General features: G+C 47.0%; 2 protein-coding genes across 4 annotated transcripts in view; one reads left to right on the plus strand and one right to left on the minus strand.

The window, feature by feature from the left end:
• The window catches only part of PIGF (phosphatidylinositol glycan anchor biosynthesis class F), a 37,085-nt gene extending 21,968 nt beyond the window's left edge, over nucleotides 1-15,117 (plus strand). For both annotated transcript variants that reach the window (XM_079968991.1, XM_079968992.1), the window contains exons 5-6: nucleotides 1,183-1,291; nucleotides 14,755-15,117. In XM_079968991.1, coding sequence (XP_079825117.1) covers nucleotides 1,183-1,291; nucleotides 14,755-14,868 — 223 coding nt within the window. In that variant the 3' untranslated portion in view covers nucleotides 14,869-15,117. The remainder of the gene's footprint in view (nucleotides 1-1,182; nucleotides 1,292-14,754) is intronic.
• RHOQ (ras homolog family member Q) overlaps nucleotides 10,026-16,803 on the minus strand; it is a 37,485-nt gene continuing 30,707 nt past the window's right edge. The window contains exon 5 of one of the 2 annotated variants that reach the window (XM_079969042.1): nucleotides 10,026-15,461. In XM_079969042.1, coding sequence (XP_079825168.1) covers nucleotides 15,429-15,461 — 33 coding nt within the window. In that variant the 3' untranslated portion in view covers nucleotides 10,026-15,428. Of the gene's footprint in view, nucleotides 15,466-16,803 lie in introns of both variants that reach the window. The other variant, XM_079969041.1, reaches the window with a different exon arrangement.

A 16,803-nucleotide genomic window follows, 5' to 3' on the forward strand; every position in this document is an offset into this window, starting at 1 on the left:
AGATGATGTCTGGCTTTAAAAGGAATTCACTTTAAACCCCATGGCTTGACATATGAGAGGGACAACTGGTAGTGTATAAATCGAGTGCGACTGTTATTATTATTTTTTAGTACATACGCCTGCAGTTTTGCAGCTTGACCCTGTACATTTCACTTAGCTGGTGGGACCTGCTTCCGAGTAAACATGTTTACTAGGATAGCACACTCGGACAGCTCAGCTGGTAAAGCATGAGACTATATCTTTGGGTGATACGTTCGCGCCCCACATTGGGCAAACAGATTCCGGCATTGCAGGGGGTTGGACTAGATGACCCACGGGACCCCTTCCGTCCCTACAATTCTGTGACCCTGTCTTTGGGATTTGTGGGACGCAGGTGGCGCTGTGGGTTAAACCACAGAGCCTAGGACTTGCCAATCAGAAGGTCGGTGGTTCGAATCCCCGTGACGGGGTGAGCTCCCGTCGCTCGGTCCCTGCTCCTGACAACCTAGCCGTTTGAAAGCATGCCAAACTGCAAGTAGATAAATAGGTACCACTCTGGCGGGAAGGTAAACAGCGTTTCCGTGCACTGCTCTGGTTCGCCAGAAGCAGCTTAGTCATGCTGGCCACATGACCTGGAAGCTGTACGCCAGCTCCTTCAGCCAATAAAGCGAGATGAGCGCCGCAACCCCAGAGTCAGCCACGACTGGACCTAATGGTCAGGGGTCCCTTTACCTTTATCTTTGGGGTAGCAGCCTTGACTAGGCAGGTCCAATGCTGCGAATCATAGAATTGGAGAGTTGGAAGGAACCCCATGGGCCATCTATCCCCACCCCTTGCAGTGCAGGAATCTCAACTAAAGCTTCCATGACAGATGGCCATCAAACTTCTGCTTAAAAATCTCCGAGGAAGGAGAGTCTGCAACCTCCCGAGGGAGTGAGTTCCACTGCTGGACAGCTCTTACTGCCAGAAAGTTTTTTCTGGTGTTTAGTTGGAATCTCCTTTCCTGTAACATGATGCTGTTGGTTTGGGTCCTACCCTGCAGAGCAGGAGAAACCAGCGTGCTCTATCTCCCACGCAACAGCCCTTTAGATGTTTGAAGGCGGCTATCGTATCTCCTCTCAGTTCCCTCTTCCCCAGGCTAATGCATGCACCCCACCCCCACCCCGCTAAAGTCACTGAGCTTTTTTTACATTTCTCCCCCAGGGCAATGTCCATCTGGGATAGCAGTCTACAGATTACCGCGATGTGCAGCGTGGTGGGGGCGTGGCTTGGAGCATTTCCTATTCCACTGGATTGGGACCGGCCATGGCAGGTTGGTTTCTTCATCTGCATTTTAAATTGCATTTTAACTCGTATTTTAAATTGGTCCCTCCCCCCCCATTATGTTTTTACTGTAATTTTACTGGTGTTAGCTGCCTTGAGCCCGGCTCTGGCCGGGGAGGGCGGGGTATAAATAAAATTTATTATTATTATTATTATTATTATTATATGTGAGTGAACGTTGGTTGATCAGACCAAGGTGCCTCTAAGTCTTCTGTGCCATTTCCAAGAGCGGCCGTACACCCTTTGAGAATCTTGGAAGCAGGGCATGAAGCTGGTGGCCTTCCTTGTTGCTGTTCCTCAAGCCCCTAGTGAATTCTGTCACTGAACCTGGAGATTTACCTCTTTTGGAAAAATGGCCATTGATAGATAGGTTAATGGTCCAGGAATGTCATTGTTGGAGTTCAGTCCACGTGACCTCTCAGCACTGCTCCCTTGATGTCTCGGGGGGGGGGGGGAGGCACGTGTTTTTTCTGCCATCTGAGAATGTGGCCTGCACTGCTGCAGCTTCCCCCCATTAAAAGCACTTAATAAGATGCATCTGGAGCAGGCTATTGGCGCCAAATTGATCTGCAAAAGTGGTGTGGCCAAGCCCTGTGCCCGAAAACAATACTTTGCAGTTTTCGAAAAAGCAGAGGAAAATGTGACGCTTGAAGGAAAGCTGTAAATGCAGCTGGCTGAGCGGCTACTGGCAATTGATGCCATTTTCAGAGTTGCATAACCCCTGCAGGTCAGTTCAAGAGCTTTCTGACTTTAAAACCAATCTAAAGCAGTTTCTTTCTCCTTTCGCAAGTGGAGGGGAGAGGGAATAGTCCGTGAAAATGGATGAAGCTGTTCTCCCAGCTCCAACAACAGGGAAGGAATTTATTTTAGCCATATTGCAACTTAGATCTCTTAGTGGCATTAACGCAGACTTTATTTCAGATTAAAATAAACCTGAGCTGATTCTAATGTATCCCTTTCTATGAATACACAAGTACAGTGCGCACGTACACACACACACACATACACACACCCTTCCAAGTGTAAAGGGCACACACAAGTATCTTTAGAAAATTCCAAAGTAGCTAGTAGAGAAGGATTGAGTTACTACTTTCAAGTCTTTTAAAGAGGCCCATGTCTAATTCTACACCTCCACACTCTTCACCCTTGCTAGGATAATAATAAAAATAAAAATAAAAATAAAATTTTATTTATACCCCGCCCTCCCCAGCCAAGGCCGGGCTTAGGGCGGCTAACAACCAATAATAAAAATGAGTTGAATGAGTACAACTTAAACACAAGATTAAAATACAACATTAAAACATTAAAAACATAAAAAGTAGCTTCATCACAGGAGGAGAAAGGAAAAAAGAAAGGGGGAGGGAATCAAATTGACTCCAAGCCAAAGGCCAGGCAGAACAACTCTGTCTTACAGCCCCTGCGGAAAGAAATCAGATCCCGCAGGGCCCTGGACTCATGAGGCAGAGCGTTCCACCAGACCGCAACCAGAGTTGAGAAGGCCCTGGCTCTGGTTGAGGCTAATTTAACTTCCTTAGGGCCCGGGACCTCTAGGGTGTTGCTATTTATCGACCTTATTATGGCAATCTTTGTATGAAATGTTCCTTTCATATCTCCAATTTTCTTGAACAGATCTCTGGTTTTTCCCATTCTATTGTTTTCCTCTGTTTCTTTGCATTGCTCATTTAAGAAGGCCTTCTTGTCTCTCCTTGCTATTTTTTGGAAATCTGCATTCAAATCTGGGCCCATCACCTCCTGGCAAATAGAAGGGGAAGAAATGGAGGCAGTGAGAGATTTTACTTTCTTGGGCTCCATGATCACTGCAGATGGTGACAGCAGTCACGAAATTGGGAGAAAGGCGATGGCAAACATAGGCAACATCTTAAAAAGCAGAGACATCACCTTGCCAACAAAGGTCCATATAGTAAAAGCCATGGTTTTCCCAGTAGTGATGTATGGAAGTGAGAGCTGGACCATAAAGAAGGCTGATCGCCGAAGAATTGATGCATTTGAATTATGGTGCTGGAGGAGACTCTTGAGAGTCCCATGGACTGCAAGAAGATCAAACCTCTTCATTCTGAAGGAAATCAGCCCTGAGTGCTCACTGGAAGGACAAATCGTGAAGCTGAGACTCCAATACTTTGGCCACCTCATAAGAAGAGAAGACTCCCTGGAAAAGACCCTGATGTTGGGAAAGATGGAGGGCACAAGGAGAAGGGGACGACAGAGGACGAGATGGTTGGACAGTGTTCTCGAAGCTACAAACATGAGTCTGACCAAACTGCGGGAGGCAGTGGAAGACAGGAGTGCCTGGCGTGCTCTGGTCCATGGGGTCACGAAGAGTCGGACACGACTAAACGACTAAACAACAACAACATTTATGGACCTTAAGGTCCTCCATGGGGCATACTGGGAGAGGAGAGAGGCCGTGTGCATCTAAATACAAAGCAAACTGGGAATCAGCTGATGGGCAGGAAGCAGGACCTGGAATGGGCACTAAGCCTGGTCTGCAAGCAGATGGGGTGGCAATCGGGTGGCACAGTTTGCACTGCACAGCATTTGGGCTGAACTATGAGAAGCCTTTCGACTGCTGATGGAGAGCTTCAAAGAGAAGTAGATGGGAGGCTCCCTTAGGGACCTCGGAAGCAGTCTCCAGTGAGCTAGTCCTGTTAGTCCATTGCAGCAAGAACAATTGTGATGGCTGCGTTCAACCTCCTCCAGACGTCTCCAAATGCCAGCTGCTGACAGTCACAAGTGGGGAGAGTGTTCTTGGACCCAGGTCCTGCTCGCAGGCTTCCTGCAAGCATCTGGTTCATCGCTGAACTCAATAGGCCTTTGGCCTGATCCAGCAGTGCTCTTACGAGTCTTGTGGCATTTGAAAGGAGGAATCCCCAAGGGTCATCTAGTCCAACCCCTTGCAATGCAGGAATCTCAACTAAAGCATCCATGGCAGATGGCCATCCAATCTCCGATTAAAAACCTCTAAGGAAGGAGAGTCCACAACCTCCCGAGGGAGACCGTTCCACTGTTGCAAACAGCTCTTACTGTCAGAAAGTTCCTCCTGATGTTTCGTCGGAATCTCCTTTCTCGTAACATGAAGTCGTTGGTTTAAGACCACTTTGTGTACATGAAAAAGGGGGGTTTAGTCCATGAAAGATTATGCCTCAATAAATAGGTTAGTCTTTGAGGTCCTGCAAAACTCTTTGCTGTTTTAGGAAATTGCATGGCACTTATATTTTCCTAGGGATGCGGGTGGCGCTGTGGGTTAAACCACAGAGCCTAGGACTTGCCGATCGGAAGGTCGGCAGTTCGAATTCCCACGAGGGGTGAGTTCCCGTTGCTCGGTCCCTGCTCCTGCCAACCTAGCAGTTCGAAAGCACATCAAAGTGCAAGTAGATAAATAGGTACCGCTCTGGCGGGAAGGTAAACGGCGTTTCCGTGCGCTGCTCTGGTTCGCCAGAAGCAGCTTAGTCATGCTGGCCACATGACCTGGAAGCTGTATGCCGGCTCCCTCGGCCAATAAAGCGAGATGAGCGCCACAACCCCAGAGTCGGTCACGACTGGACCTAATGATCAGGGGTCCCTTTACCTTTATATTTTCCTATAAGACCAGCTCCCTCTCCCCCACCCCACCCAAGCTTTTGGAAGGGGCTGCGCTGGTTCCCAACACGTTGAATCGCTCCATATTCATCACTACCAAAACCAATTCTGGTTTCTTCCCCGCATGCAGTTGTGAAGTGGGCTCTGTCCACAAAATCATATTCCATAATAGCATTTCTTAGTCTTGAAGGAGCCACATCACTCTCTGCTGGTTTTGCTGCAGCAGACCCAACACGGCTCCCCCTGGGAAAGTTATTGCTTTGTTTTCTTTATTATCCTCTTTTATAGAGGAAATAGAAAGAATGTCTTCTCTTTTTTTATGATGCAAAAGTAGCTTGTAAATGGGCATTCGTCTTGGTTTTGTAGTAGACCAAGGCGATGCAATAGATGGGGAGCCACTGGAGTGGAAAATTTTATTGGGAAAAGCCAAACTTGTATCAATGACAGACTTTCAGAACTCAAAAGAAATACTGGTTGCAGAAGTTTGCCTTCTTGGGAGATCTGAGGCTTCCCAAAAATACGTTGCTTGTGAATCAAGAGAGAAGTGTGAGGACATTTGGAAATGCCCCTAAATGGCTCAGACAGATTTGAGATGTAAGCAGTGTCAAAAACAGCAAGTGTTGTCATTCTGTGCCCAAATAACATAGGTCTGGAGGGCTTCCTTTTGAACTTATGGCACTTCATGTTCCAGTTACAGGAAAATTGTTTAGGTTTTAATGGATTCATGCATTGTTTCCCACTGCAACATGCCTCCAGGTGTTTTGCTCAATACAATGACAAAGAGGGCACCAGGCGGTTTTCTCTGGGGAGACCATTCCAAGAGATGGGACTCTACTGTAGAAATTAACGGTGGTAGCTCACTGCTGTTCTCTGTTCTTCTTCCTTGCAAAATGTCATTTGCTTTCTGCCAGGGTAACGTGGCCCTTGGCTGAAAAAGGGATCCCCTCCCACCCCGGTCTAAAGGATCTTGCAAAGACGCTTGTCCAGCTTCATTTTTGAAACACTTCCTTCCCAACAGTTGATGTCAGTTCGTCAAAAAAGGGGCAATAAAAGAGTTTGCCTGAAAGACTACTGAAATCTCTACTGAAATCTCACATTTTCCTCACCATTCCATCTCTGCAAGCGTTGCAACTTGCCAGGTGGAATGACCCCCCCCCTGTCCCCCCCCCCCTGCACACCACCCCAATTTCAGGGGGAGGTGCAAAAGCCCCATTGGACAAACAGAAGTCCTTAGGCAAGACTTCCACTGATGAGACTGGTGAGTAGAATCCACCCTTACTTTTCACTTCTCCCTTTAGTGATTTGTTTGGGGGGTTTTCCTCAACACTTTTGAGGGTTTTTTTTTTCTTTTCCTTTCTTGCAACCAAGCAGTAAATTTCATGAAACGAAGAAAGATTTGTGTTAGTCAGGTAACTTCCCGCGCCCACAAATCAGCCTGTTTCCTCAAATGCGGACATAAAAACTGCTGCCTTCAGCAACATTTGGCTCCTGCAGAGGGGAGTATTTATAACGCGATATGAGCTATGAAATTAAAGTGGAAATAAAATTAAATGGGCTGAAAATAGAAATAGTTAGGCCTCATAAATATGTGTCATGCTAAGTATCACTTAATATGTTTTGCAAAAATAGATTGCTGTCTCGAATCCCTCCTTTTTCTTCTAAAATAATGTTTACAGTCTTTTAAAAAGACGTTGCTCTTTTAACTTTATGAAATTTCTGTAAGGCCCATGATTACAACTCAAAACCAAAACCTATCTACATAATCAGTGGCATTCCGCCCCCTGCCCCTAAAATTACTTTCTTGGTAAACGCTTTTCCTCCTGTAACGAAGGCAGCTGCGGTTGATGGAGAATAGTTTGCTTGAGGCTGCTTAGCAAGTTCATGGCAGATGCGAGATCTGAGCCCCAGACTTTTAGCCACTGTGCTACACCAACTCTTTATTTCACAGACTTTCTAAGGCTTTCATTTCAGGGCTGCCTCAAATGCTATTTTTTGCTCACAAACAAACTTGAGTACAAAATACATACATTGTACCGCTCAGAAATCCATGGCCAAAGGCTAGTTTTTTAAACCTACAAGATGCATGTTGTCAGGGCTGCCCGAGGTCCCAGCTCACAAAGGACCAACGCCAGTCCGTTGTTATATACAAAAGTCTTTATTGAAACGCAGTTTCGATTTCAAAGCCGCGGCGTGCAGCCCTACGTCTTAAACCCTAGACCACTGAAGCTCCGTCTGAATCTCCACCCCCCAGACACCAGTTTAAGACTCTAGCCTTGCTCCACCTCTTCCTTTGCTCTTTCCTCCTCTGGGTCCGCCTGTCCGCTGGGGTCTTGCCCTTTCTAGACTCTTCTGACGCTGAGTCCCCTGAGTCTTCCCCCTCCCTCCGGCGGGCTTTAGGACCTGGTTCCCAATCCGGGTTACCTGCTGTGCCACGCGCCTGTACATTTGAACTTGGCGCGCCCACCCGGCCACCTTCCTCCTGACCGTTACACTGCTCCTGTCACTGCTTCCCCCTTCAGAGAGGCTAGCTGGACCTGACTTCCCCTCCGTTCCCTCACTCTGCGATGGAGGCGTGGCCAGCCCTGATTCATCTTCTCTCCCTGCTGGAGGAGAAGCTGGTCCTGATACATGGGATTCTTCCCCCCCACTACGCTCTGGTGGGGGAGCTGGTCCTGATCTCTCGCTGCTGCTTTGGGAGTCCCCGCTGGCCCCTTGCTTCTGGTGTGTCCCCCCTGGGACCCCCCTTGCCCTGGCCGTTGGCGCCCCCCTCTGGGAATCTTCTGATTCGCTGGAGAAGCTTATGGAATCTCTCGGGCCACTCTCATACTCCCCTACGCTGCCCTCAGATTCTTCCCCTTCGCTCTCCATTTCCTCTCTCCCCTGTGCCTCTGCTCCTGAGCCCCTGACACATGTGAACGGACACCCTATTAAAGACACTAAAAAGTGGGGTTCCTTAATTGCAGGGGTTGGACTAGATGACCCTTTAGGTTCTTCTGCAATTCTATGCTTCTGTGATTTGTATTTGCTGCCTGGACGAGTGAAACCGGCCACCTGTCTCCTTGATTCTTGCGCATCCTGGCTCATAAAAGTGAGCTGGGAAGGGCTGGGTGATGGACTCCATGGGGTGGTGAATGGACCCAGCCAATATGGCCAACTATCGCCCAGTCTCAAATCTTCCATTCTTGGGCAAGGTGATTGAGCGAGTGGTTGCTGAACAACTCCAGGCACGCCTGGAGGATGCAAACCATTTGGATCCCTTCCAGTTGGGATTCAGGCCTCATCATGGGACTGAAACTGCCTTGGTCGCGCTGGGCGATGATCTCTGGCGGGCTAGGGGCAAAGGTGAAAGTTGCTTCCTGGTTCTGCTGGATCTCTAAGCGGCCTTTGATACCATCCACCATGACATCCTTCTGGACCGTCTATAGGGACTGGGAGCTGGGGGCACTGTTATACTGTGGTTCTGCTCCTTCCTCCTGGCCATATCCAGAAAGTGGGGGGGGGGGTGAGTGTTCGGACCCCTGGGCTCTCATTTGTGAGGTGCCTCAGGGTTCCGTCCTCTCCCCCGTGCTTTTTAATATCCACATGAAGCCGCTGGGAGAGATAATCAGGGGGTTTGGGCTGGGTGTCTACCAGTATGCATATGATACCCAGCTCTACCTCTCATTTAATTCAGAACCAGTGAAGGTCCTGTGTGAGTGCCTGGAGGCGGTTGGCAGATAGATGGTGGCTTACAGATTGAGGTTGAATCCTGACAAGACAGAAGTACTGTTCTTGGGGGACAGGGAGCGGGCTGGTGTGGAGGACTTCCTAGTCCTGAATGGGGTAACTGTGCCCCTGAAGGACCAGGTGCGCAGCCTGGGAGTCATTTTGGACTCACAGCTGTCCATGGAGGCACAGGTCAATTCTGTGTCCAGGGCAGCTGTCTATCAGCTCCATCTGGTACACAGGCTGAGACCCTCCCTGCCTGCAGACTGTCTCACCAGAGTGGTGCATGCTCCAGTTATCTCCTGCTTGGACTACTGCTAGGCGCTCTATGTGGGGCTACCTTTGAAGGTGACTCTGAAACTACAACTAATCCAGAATGTGGCAGCTAGACTGGTGACTGACCATATAACACCGGTCCTAAAGGATCTTCACTAGCTCTCAGTACATTTCCAAGCACAATTCAAGTGTTGGTGCTGACCTTTAAAGCCCTAAAAGCTGGGAGAGAAAGATGGTTACTTTCCTGCTTTGGAAATTATTTTCCTTTTTCCAGAAGGAAGAGTGTGACGTGTAGAAAGGGGGGGGGGGGGAATGTGCAACCAGGAGAATGCAATCCTTTTGGACGCACAGCTGGCCATGGAGGTGCAGGTTAATTCTGTTTCCTGGGCGACTGTCTACCTGCTCCATCTGGTACGCCGGCTGAGACCCTACCTGACTGCGCACTGTCATGCCATAGTGGTATATGCTCTGGTTATCTCCCACTTGGATTATTGCAATGCGCTCTAATCCAGAATGCGGCAGAAGCTTTAACAAATTACAGATCCCAGTATTTTTTGGCAGCGGGGTGCCGTGATTGTTTAAAGGGCATAACCATGCTTTGAATGTACGGGGTGGCTGTAGCCAGAGAGAGAAATGGAGCCAAAGTTTGGGATGCATGGGTGAATGTTATAGGCATCGTTTGTGATAATTGAAATGGGCAGAGCAATCCTGAGAAAATGTCTAGTGGTACCACTTAGCTGGTGCCTGGGATCTGAAAAGCTACTTATAGACGAACCCAAGACTTTGTGTGTGCCCCCACCAGGTTTAAAAATATTTAATTTATAAATTAATTGTCTTCTTCCCATGCCACCTCTGAAGCTCGTATGGGAAATCCTGCTTCAAATCCATGTTGGGCATGCATACAAGTTGTGTAGGTCTGTGGCTCCTGGCCATCCCATCTCCCCCTGCCCAAAATAGTGCAAAACAAAAGGAAGCAGTTTATGCCAAGGTTTATTTACTGAACAAGCTATGCCACTGTTTTTTTGTTTTGTTTTTTGGAACTGGCTTGTCAAAGACCAGGCTCTGTTCCTATTACAATGCCTCTGGCATTTATAACTGAGCAAGATGTGGGTGAATGTGAAAACGATGACTGTAGCATATGAAAAGATGGGGGAGTTATTTTTATTTTTCTGGTTCGGAAAGCACTTTTTCCAGCAAGAGGGGCAAAAGAGAAAAAAGCTATACCCTCTAGAAATCATCGTGGTAGCACTTGGCGGCTCCAGTTTTTGTTTTGAAGCGCACATTGATGAAATAGCAAGTATGCCCCAAGACAATTGATTCATAAAAGAGAAGTCATAAAGACTCCAATTTTCTGAAATCCGTCCTACGCATTGCTAGTCTTCTGCTGCAGTCTTCACCATTCTGATGGCCTCCAGAGGCTTTGGCCTACAACTCCCAGCAGCCTCAGCCAGTACGTGCTTGCTGGGGCTGCTGGGAGTTGTAGGCCAAAAACATATAGAGCAGTGTTTCCCAACCTTGTGCCTCCAGCTGTTTTTGAACTACAACTCCCATCATCCCTGACTAGCAAGACCAGTGGCAAGGGATGATGGGAATTGTAGTCCAAAAACAGCTGGAGGCACAAGGTTGGGAAACACTGATCTAGAGGGCACTGGATTGGTGACAGCTGTTCTAGTGTATCACTAAGCTCTTTGGACTAATGCACAGGTACAGGATTCCATCTCTTAAGTCACGACTAAGAGAAGGCTGCAGGATCTAAAAACTAAACCTGCCTCTTCTTCCTTCAGCAAATTCCCTTTCCTTGCCTAATCGAGCATTGAACAAACTTAGCCAAGTGGGTTACGAATCCTGGTCAAGCAGGGGACTAGACCAGCCTTGGCCAATGTGCCAGCATCTCCCTTAAGCATGGATAGCAGCGGGTGGAGGAAATATACATTTCCCATGGCCTTAATCTGCCCTCTGAGTTGTGCCTACAAGATCAGAGCTGTTCCATTTGCCCTGGCCTTTCCCGATGGACAGATAGAAGTGGGTTTAACCCAGCAGTGATGATATCTAGGAATGCATCAATCCATCGCTCATATTAAGAGAAGGATTCATAGTTAGGTTTAAATATACAGTCTCCCCCCGCCTTGACCATTGGACAATAAATGGCACCAGAAGATAACTCAATATTTCATAGAAACAAGCATATCAGTGCCCAGATTATCCTCTAATCACGATTAGTCAATTCCTGTTGAAATTAAGTTTTATTTTGAATGAAAATGTCCAGTGGAGCTACAGCCTTCATTAGGCCACAGAATACAACATACTAGCGTTGAATATGCATTGGCTTACGTATAAGTCTCCTGCAAAAAAATACGCGGCACCATTGTTAACGCACGGGATCAAGCACATCTTTGGTTTGAAAAGCAATTGCGAGAGAACCCATGAGCTTTTTCTGAAACCAGGACTAGAAAAACGGAAGCAAGGTCAATAAAGAGTACCTAAGGCACCTCATGAAAAGATGATTGCTGTCATCTTCGCTACACTCCTAAAGACCTCCAAATAATGCTCCATTATACTAAACGCGCAAGCCGAGGAATGTGATGCTTAAGTGCAGGAAGACCGCATCGCCGTCAATTCCGGGTAGCAAAAATAAAAAGTTTTATTAACATGTCGTGAGGAAAAGATTAACGGCTAGAAGAAAAAAATTGCAGAAGTGGAAGCCACCAGCTCTTTCCCCTGCCTCCTCACCTCAAATACTTCCGTCCTGGAGTTTGTGCAATGCAAGCTTGGGGCAGAAGCAAAAAGCTGGAGAACGAAAGCCCATTTTCTCACATGCTTGGGTTGCACTTTGTTTGCTGTCCAGGAGATGGGAGAACGGGAGAAACGAGGAGAACAAATCGTGCCTGTTGTAAAGATGAATGTAATGTAGCATATACTCGTCTCAGAAAAACAATGCACAGTGAGGATGGTCTGTACCCAGAGTGTGCAATAAAACAGCAGAACTTGGACTGCAGCACAGTATTTTGCTCCCTCACCTCTTGACAAGTTGCGGCTTTTAAGTTAATAAAAGTTGGCCTTTTATGTTGTGATGGAGGTGATCAGGTTTCAAAAGTGGGGGAGTCTATCATTTACTTCTTTCACTCACTGTTGAAAATCAGCCTTCTGTTTGGCCAGAATATTCAAGTCAAGATCAGAATGAATCATTGGCACCAAGAACGTTTTCTAACCTATTACTTAGAATAATTGCTCATTGCCCAGCTAGCTGCCTGCATGTTGGTGCCTGCAGCATTCTCTTGCAAAGACCACTTTCCCACCACTCCAGAGTTCTTAAATGTTCATTCGAACGCCGTCCCTATGCATGGATTGGGATAGCCTCACCCTGTGTCCCATGCCTGACATGTCTGCTTAGGCATTGCTTGGTACTAACACACAGTAGAGCCCGACCCATGAAGATGCTTTCTGTGTGGTCGCTGTATGCACACACTTGTGAGGAGCACGAGTTGTGCAGATCAGAGCAATGCCCATTGGGCTCTTCATGCAACAGCCTTGATTTGAATGTGACTCCAAGCACCTGACTGTCAGGGCAGGGAGCCAAGACAGTGCACTCGTTTAGAATATTTGCATAGGGCTTCAGCATCATAGAACAAATGTGGGCCACTGTTGAACCACTGGGACAGTATCAGCATTTGGCATCAGTTCGCCATCAGTGCACACAATTATGCCATTATGTTTTAATCTACAGCAATGACTGCCCCGGCATAATAACTGCAAGGTTGGGGGACACTGCATACTACTACATACAATTGTTCCTTTGATGCTTGCTTGGGCAGGGAATACATCAGTCTTGCACCCAGGATTATTTGTATTCCACACTTGTGCAATGCGTGAGTGCAAATTTGGTTCCCTGGCACAGATTTCATTATCTCAGGAGACTTTAGAAGTAGAAAGTTTGTCGTTTTCATGGTTGTGGAGGACTGCCGAGGGAACACAACCAAGTAGTGTGTCACTAGTTTGCAGTCACAGGCGAAGAGCCTTTTTGCTAGGAGCTACAAAGCATTTAAATGCATGGGGACGTTTCAGTGAGCCTATTTTTTTATTCAGTTTTGCTCCTCTATATCTGTGCAGATATTTAAATCTTGGATTAGTTTGATCCTTTAGGAGGTCAAAATTTGAGCAGGGTTAGTTTACGCCAACCACTTTGGGGTTCATAAACGTTTGCACATACATTTATCTCTTTTACTTTGGGTTGGGTTCAGCGTTAGTTGATACGTAGAGTGTGGGAGTTAGGTCAGCCATGACTTCACTTGCAATAAACCCATTTTTAAAGATGATTTTTATATTTTTTAAAAACCCACTATTTTATATGTTAATTTAATTTTTATGTTAATTTTTTTTAATGTTAATTTAATTTTTATGTAAGACGTTATAAAATCTTAGAAGGGGGCCTCTCTCCTCTCACACTGGAGGGAATTCCTCATTTAAAATACTGCCTGCTGTAACTTCTAACATCACAGGACAGTAGCTGTTCGTGAGTAAAAACTAGGACTACTTTGTAGTGCGGTTTGTCAGTGGCATCTTCTTTGCCACTAGTTAGGATGCTGGGATTAGAATGGAACCCTGTCTGATTAATCAGACAGTTCCTACTTTGTTTTCAAAATCTGAATTAAGCTTGTTGGCCGTGTGTGTGTTTCTGCATTTCTGCATCTTATCTCCTTGAAGCCGCTTTCCCTTTTGGCTCCCTGACTAATTTTGTTGGGCCTCATTCACCAATTTTCAGGTGCTTGCAGCCTTTTCAATGGAGAAAAGCACTTGTGGGGTCAAAGGGGCGAGGGGAGTTAGCAAACCCCAAAGATGCTGGGAAGACAACGTGCTTCCTGGCAGGGAGGCAAAGGCCGGTTTTGCAGACTTCCTCCCCCAACTGTTAGCAACCACTCAAGCAGAGCGTGACAATTTGTCGTCAACCGAATCTTGCTTTCCTCGTGGTGTATGGCAGAGATGGACTTAGTTCAAGCTTGCAGATCTACTTTGGGGTCTTTCCCCTCTCCCTCTACTTCTAGAATCCCCAGGTGTCCACCAGCAAGCACCAAGTGAAGAAGAGTAGCTCAGAAATAGAGGTGAATAAAGAATTAAGGGCTCTATCTCAGCTTAAGAATTCATTTCAAGGCCAGAACTCATCTCACAGACCTTTCACAGAGTTATCCATTCCTAGGCCTTCCCCCACACCCATCAGCAACTTAGTTTGGCTGCCAAGTTGTGGCCTTGTTAAACAATTGGGAGTCAGAAATCCTTGGTGATCTACTAGTAAGCACCCAGAAGTCTGCTAGTAGATCTCAATCTACTTTCTGTCTATGGTCTTTCTTGGTAATGCTTCGTTCAAATTGTGCTTTGTGGCTAAACGCTTTGTCACAGCTTTTCAGCAATGAAAATATGCTATGACTTTGGGGGGCAGGGAGCAGGGAGGAAGAAGTACAGGCTATATTAAGAATCCACTATTACAGAAATAATAATAATAATAATAATAATAATAATAATAATAGCAAAGCAGGAGCACATTAGCAGCCCAGGCCCCCAAACTGGCGGGTTAAAACGCTCCACGTTAGTTCTGGGAATTATCAAGTGTCATCATCTGCAATAGCCAGAAAGCCTAGTTACATTTTAATGCACACATGTTTAAAAACTGTACAACATTTAGTGTTCACGTAATAGATGCGTGATGAACCGCTAACACTTTTGGCATTCTCTGAGAAAGCAGGTCGAGCTCTGCAATGGATCCTGTACCGCGTTTTGGTTTCTTCGTTCAGTTGCACGGGAAACTTGTGCTCCTAAAAGTACGTCGAGGGTCTGACCTCTTCCTTTCTCTCCTCTCTCCACGTGGCAATTCTCTTCCTTCAGGTGTGGCCCATTTCCTGTTCACTCGGAGCGACCTTTGGCTACGTGGCCGGTCTCCTTATTGCACCTTTGTGGATATACTGGAACAGGAAGCAGCTTACGTACAAAAGCAGATAGCTGGCGCAAAGAGAGAAGGCGTTTTTTGTTGCTGTGCTGATTCCTGGCATCGTGACTGCGCAGAGACCACGGTCAAAGCAGAAGGCGATTGAAACACTTTCGGAGCATCGTCAGGCCTTCCTCCTCCTCCTCACAGCACGTTTTGCATGCTGTGGCAACATGATGATGCATCTGTCGCTTGTCCTAAATTATGTTACCCCTGAGAGATTGTACTTTTCCTTCCAGCCTGAATAAAGTGTTTGTAACAGATGCTGCTTGCTCCTTCACTGATTTGGGATTTCCCTCCCACACATTCTGGATTTTGCCTGATGCCAGTTTTTCCTAAAATCAGCTTCCCCAATTGATCTCGGATCTGTGGCTAGAGCGTTGTTGTTGTTTTAAGTGTATGTTTGCACGGTATTGGATATTTCACAGTATGTGTGGCCATCGTCCCAGCGGGTCTCACGTGATCAGGCAGCAATTAATGCACCTCGAGCCTATCCGTTTTTTCACCGTGTGTTTCTTTGGAGTTAAAATGGCTATGATAGCTTCATCAAAAACCGTCTTCAGTCCTTTCTGGGTTAAAGCCGAGCACTCCACGTAGCAGTAGGCTCCTATCTGTCAAGAAAACAAATGTCTTTAAAAGCTGCACAGGCACGCAAAGACACCTCCCTCCTCCCCAAACTCCATTTGCCGGCTTGTGGGCGCCTTTGTTTTTATGGAACACATCAAGGTTTGTTTTGTCTTTGCCCTGTGAAAAACATCCTACTGTTTTAACCCTCCAGGAAAAGAGGTTACGCCTTCACTTTGTCTTTCGGTGACAGATTTAGAATTCTTTTCATTAGGTGCAGTTTCTGAAGAAAACACATTAAGGCTGCACTCCTAAAGGGGGCAGGAGGAGGGTGAGGAAACGAAAGGAGGCCAGATCACCACATCCAACACCCTGCTGGACTTGCATGGGCAAAACAGAGAAAAGGGCAGAATAGCACACTTACGCCCCTTCGTCATTTTCTGGGATTTTTCTCCCTCTTCAACCATTTCCCTCCCATTGGAAAGCTCCATGGCTGCCATAGTCCCCCCCCCCCCCCCGGTTTGTCAGTGTGCCGGGGGGCCTGGGAACGGTTTGGATCATGTTCTGATACACTTCCCCACACCCCTAATTCCACCACCGGCATGCCTCCAATTTGTCTCTCTGGTTACAATTTGCCTCGGGTTACATACGCTTCAGGTTACAGACTCCATTAACCCAGAAATAGTACCTCAGGATGAGAACAGAAATCATGCTCCAGCGGCGCGGCGGCAGCAGGAGGCCCCATTAGCTAAAGTGGTGCTTCAGATTAAGAACAGTTTCAGGTTAAGAACGGACCTCCGGAACAAATTAAGTACTTAACCCGAGGTACCACTGTATATCTGAAGGAGCATTTCCACCCCCATCGTTCAGTCCAGACGCTGAGCTCCAGCTCCGAGGGTCTTCTGGCAATTCCCTCACTGTGAGAACTAAGGTTACAGGGAAACAGGCAGAGGGCCTTCTCGGTAGTGGCGCTCGCCCTGTGGAACACCCTCCCGTCAGATGTCAAGGAGATAAGTAACTACAGCGGTACCTTGGTTCATGAACGGCTTAGTTGTTGAACAAATCGGCTCCCGGACACCGCAAACCCAGAAGTGTTCTGGTTTGTGAACATTCTTCAGAAGCCAACCATCCAACGCAACTTCTGCTTGAGTGCAGGAAGCTCCTGCAGCCAATCAGAAGCCACGCCTTGGTTTTCGAACCGTTTCAGGATTGGATTCCCGGAACGGATTACGTTTGAGAACCAAGGTGCCACTGTATACAACTTTTAGAAGACATCTGAAGGCAGCCCTGTATAGAGAGGTTTTCAATGTTTTGGTATTTTATTATGTTTCTGTATATGCTGGAAGCCACCCAGAGTCAGTCAGATCAGTGGGGTATTATTATTA

Source organism: Podarcis cretensis (assembly GCF_951804945.1).
Source record: "Podarcis cretensis genome assembly, chromosome: 3".
Lineage (NCBI taxonomy): Eukaryota > Metazoa > Chordata > Lepidosauria > Squamata > Lacertidae > Podarcis > Podarcis cretensis.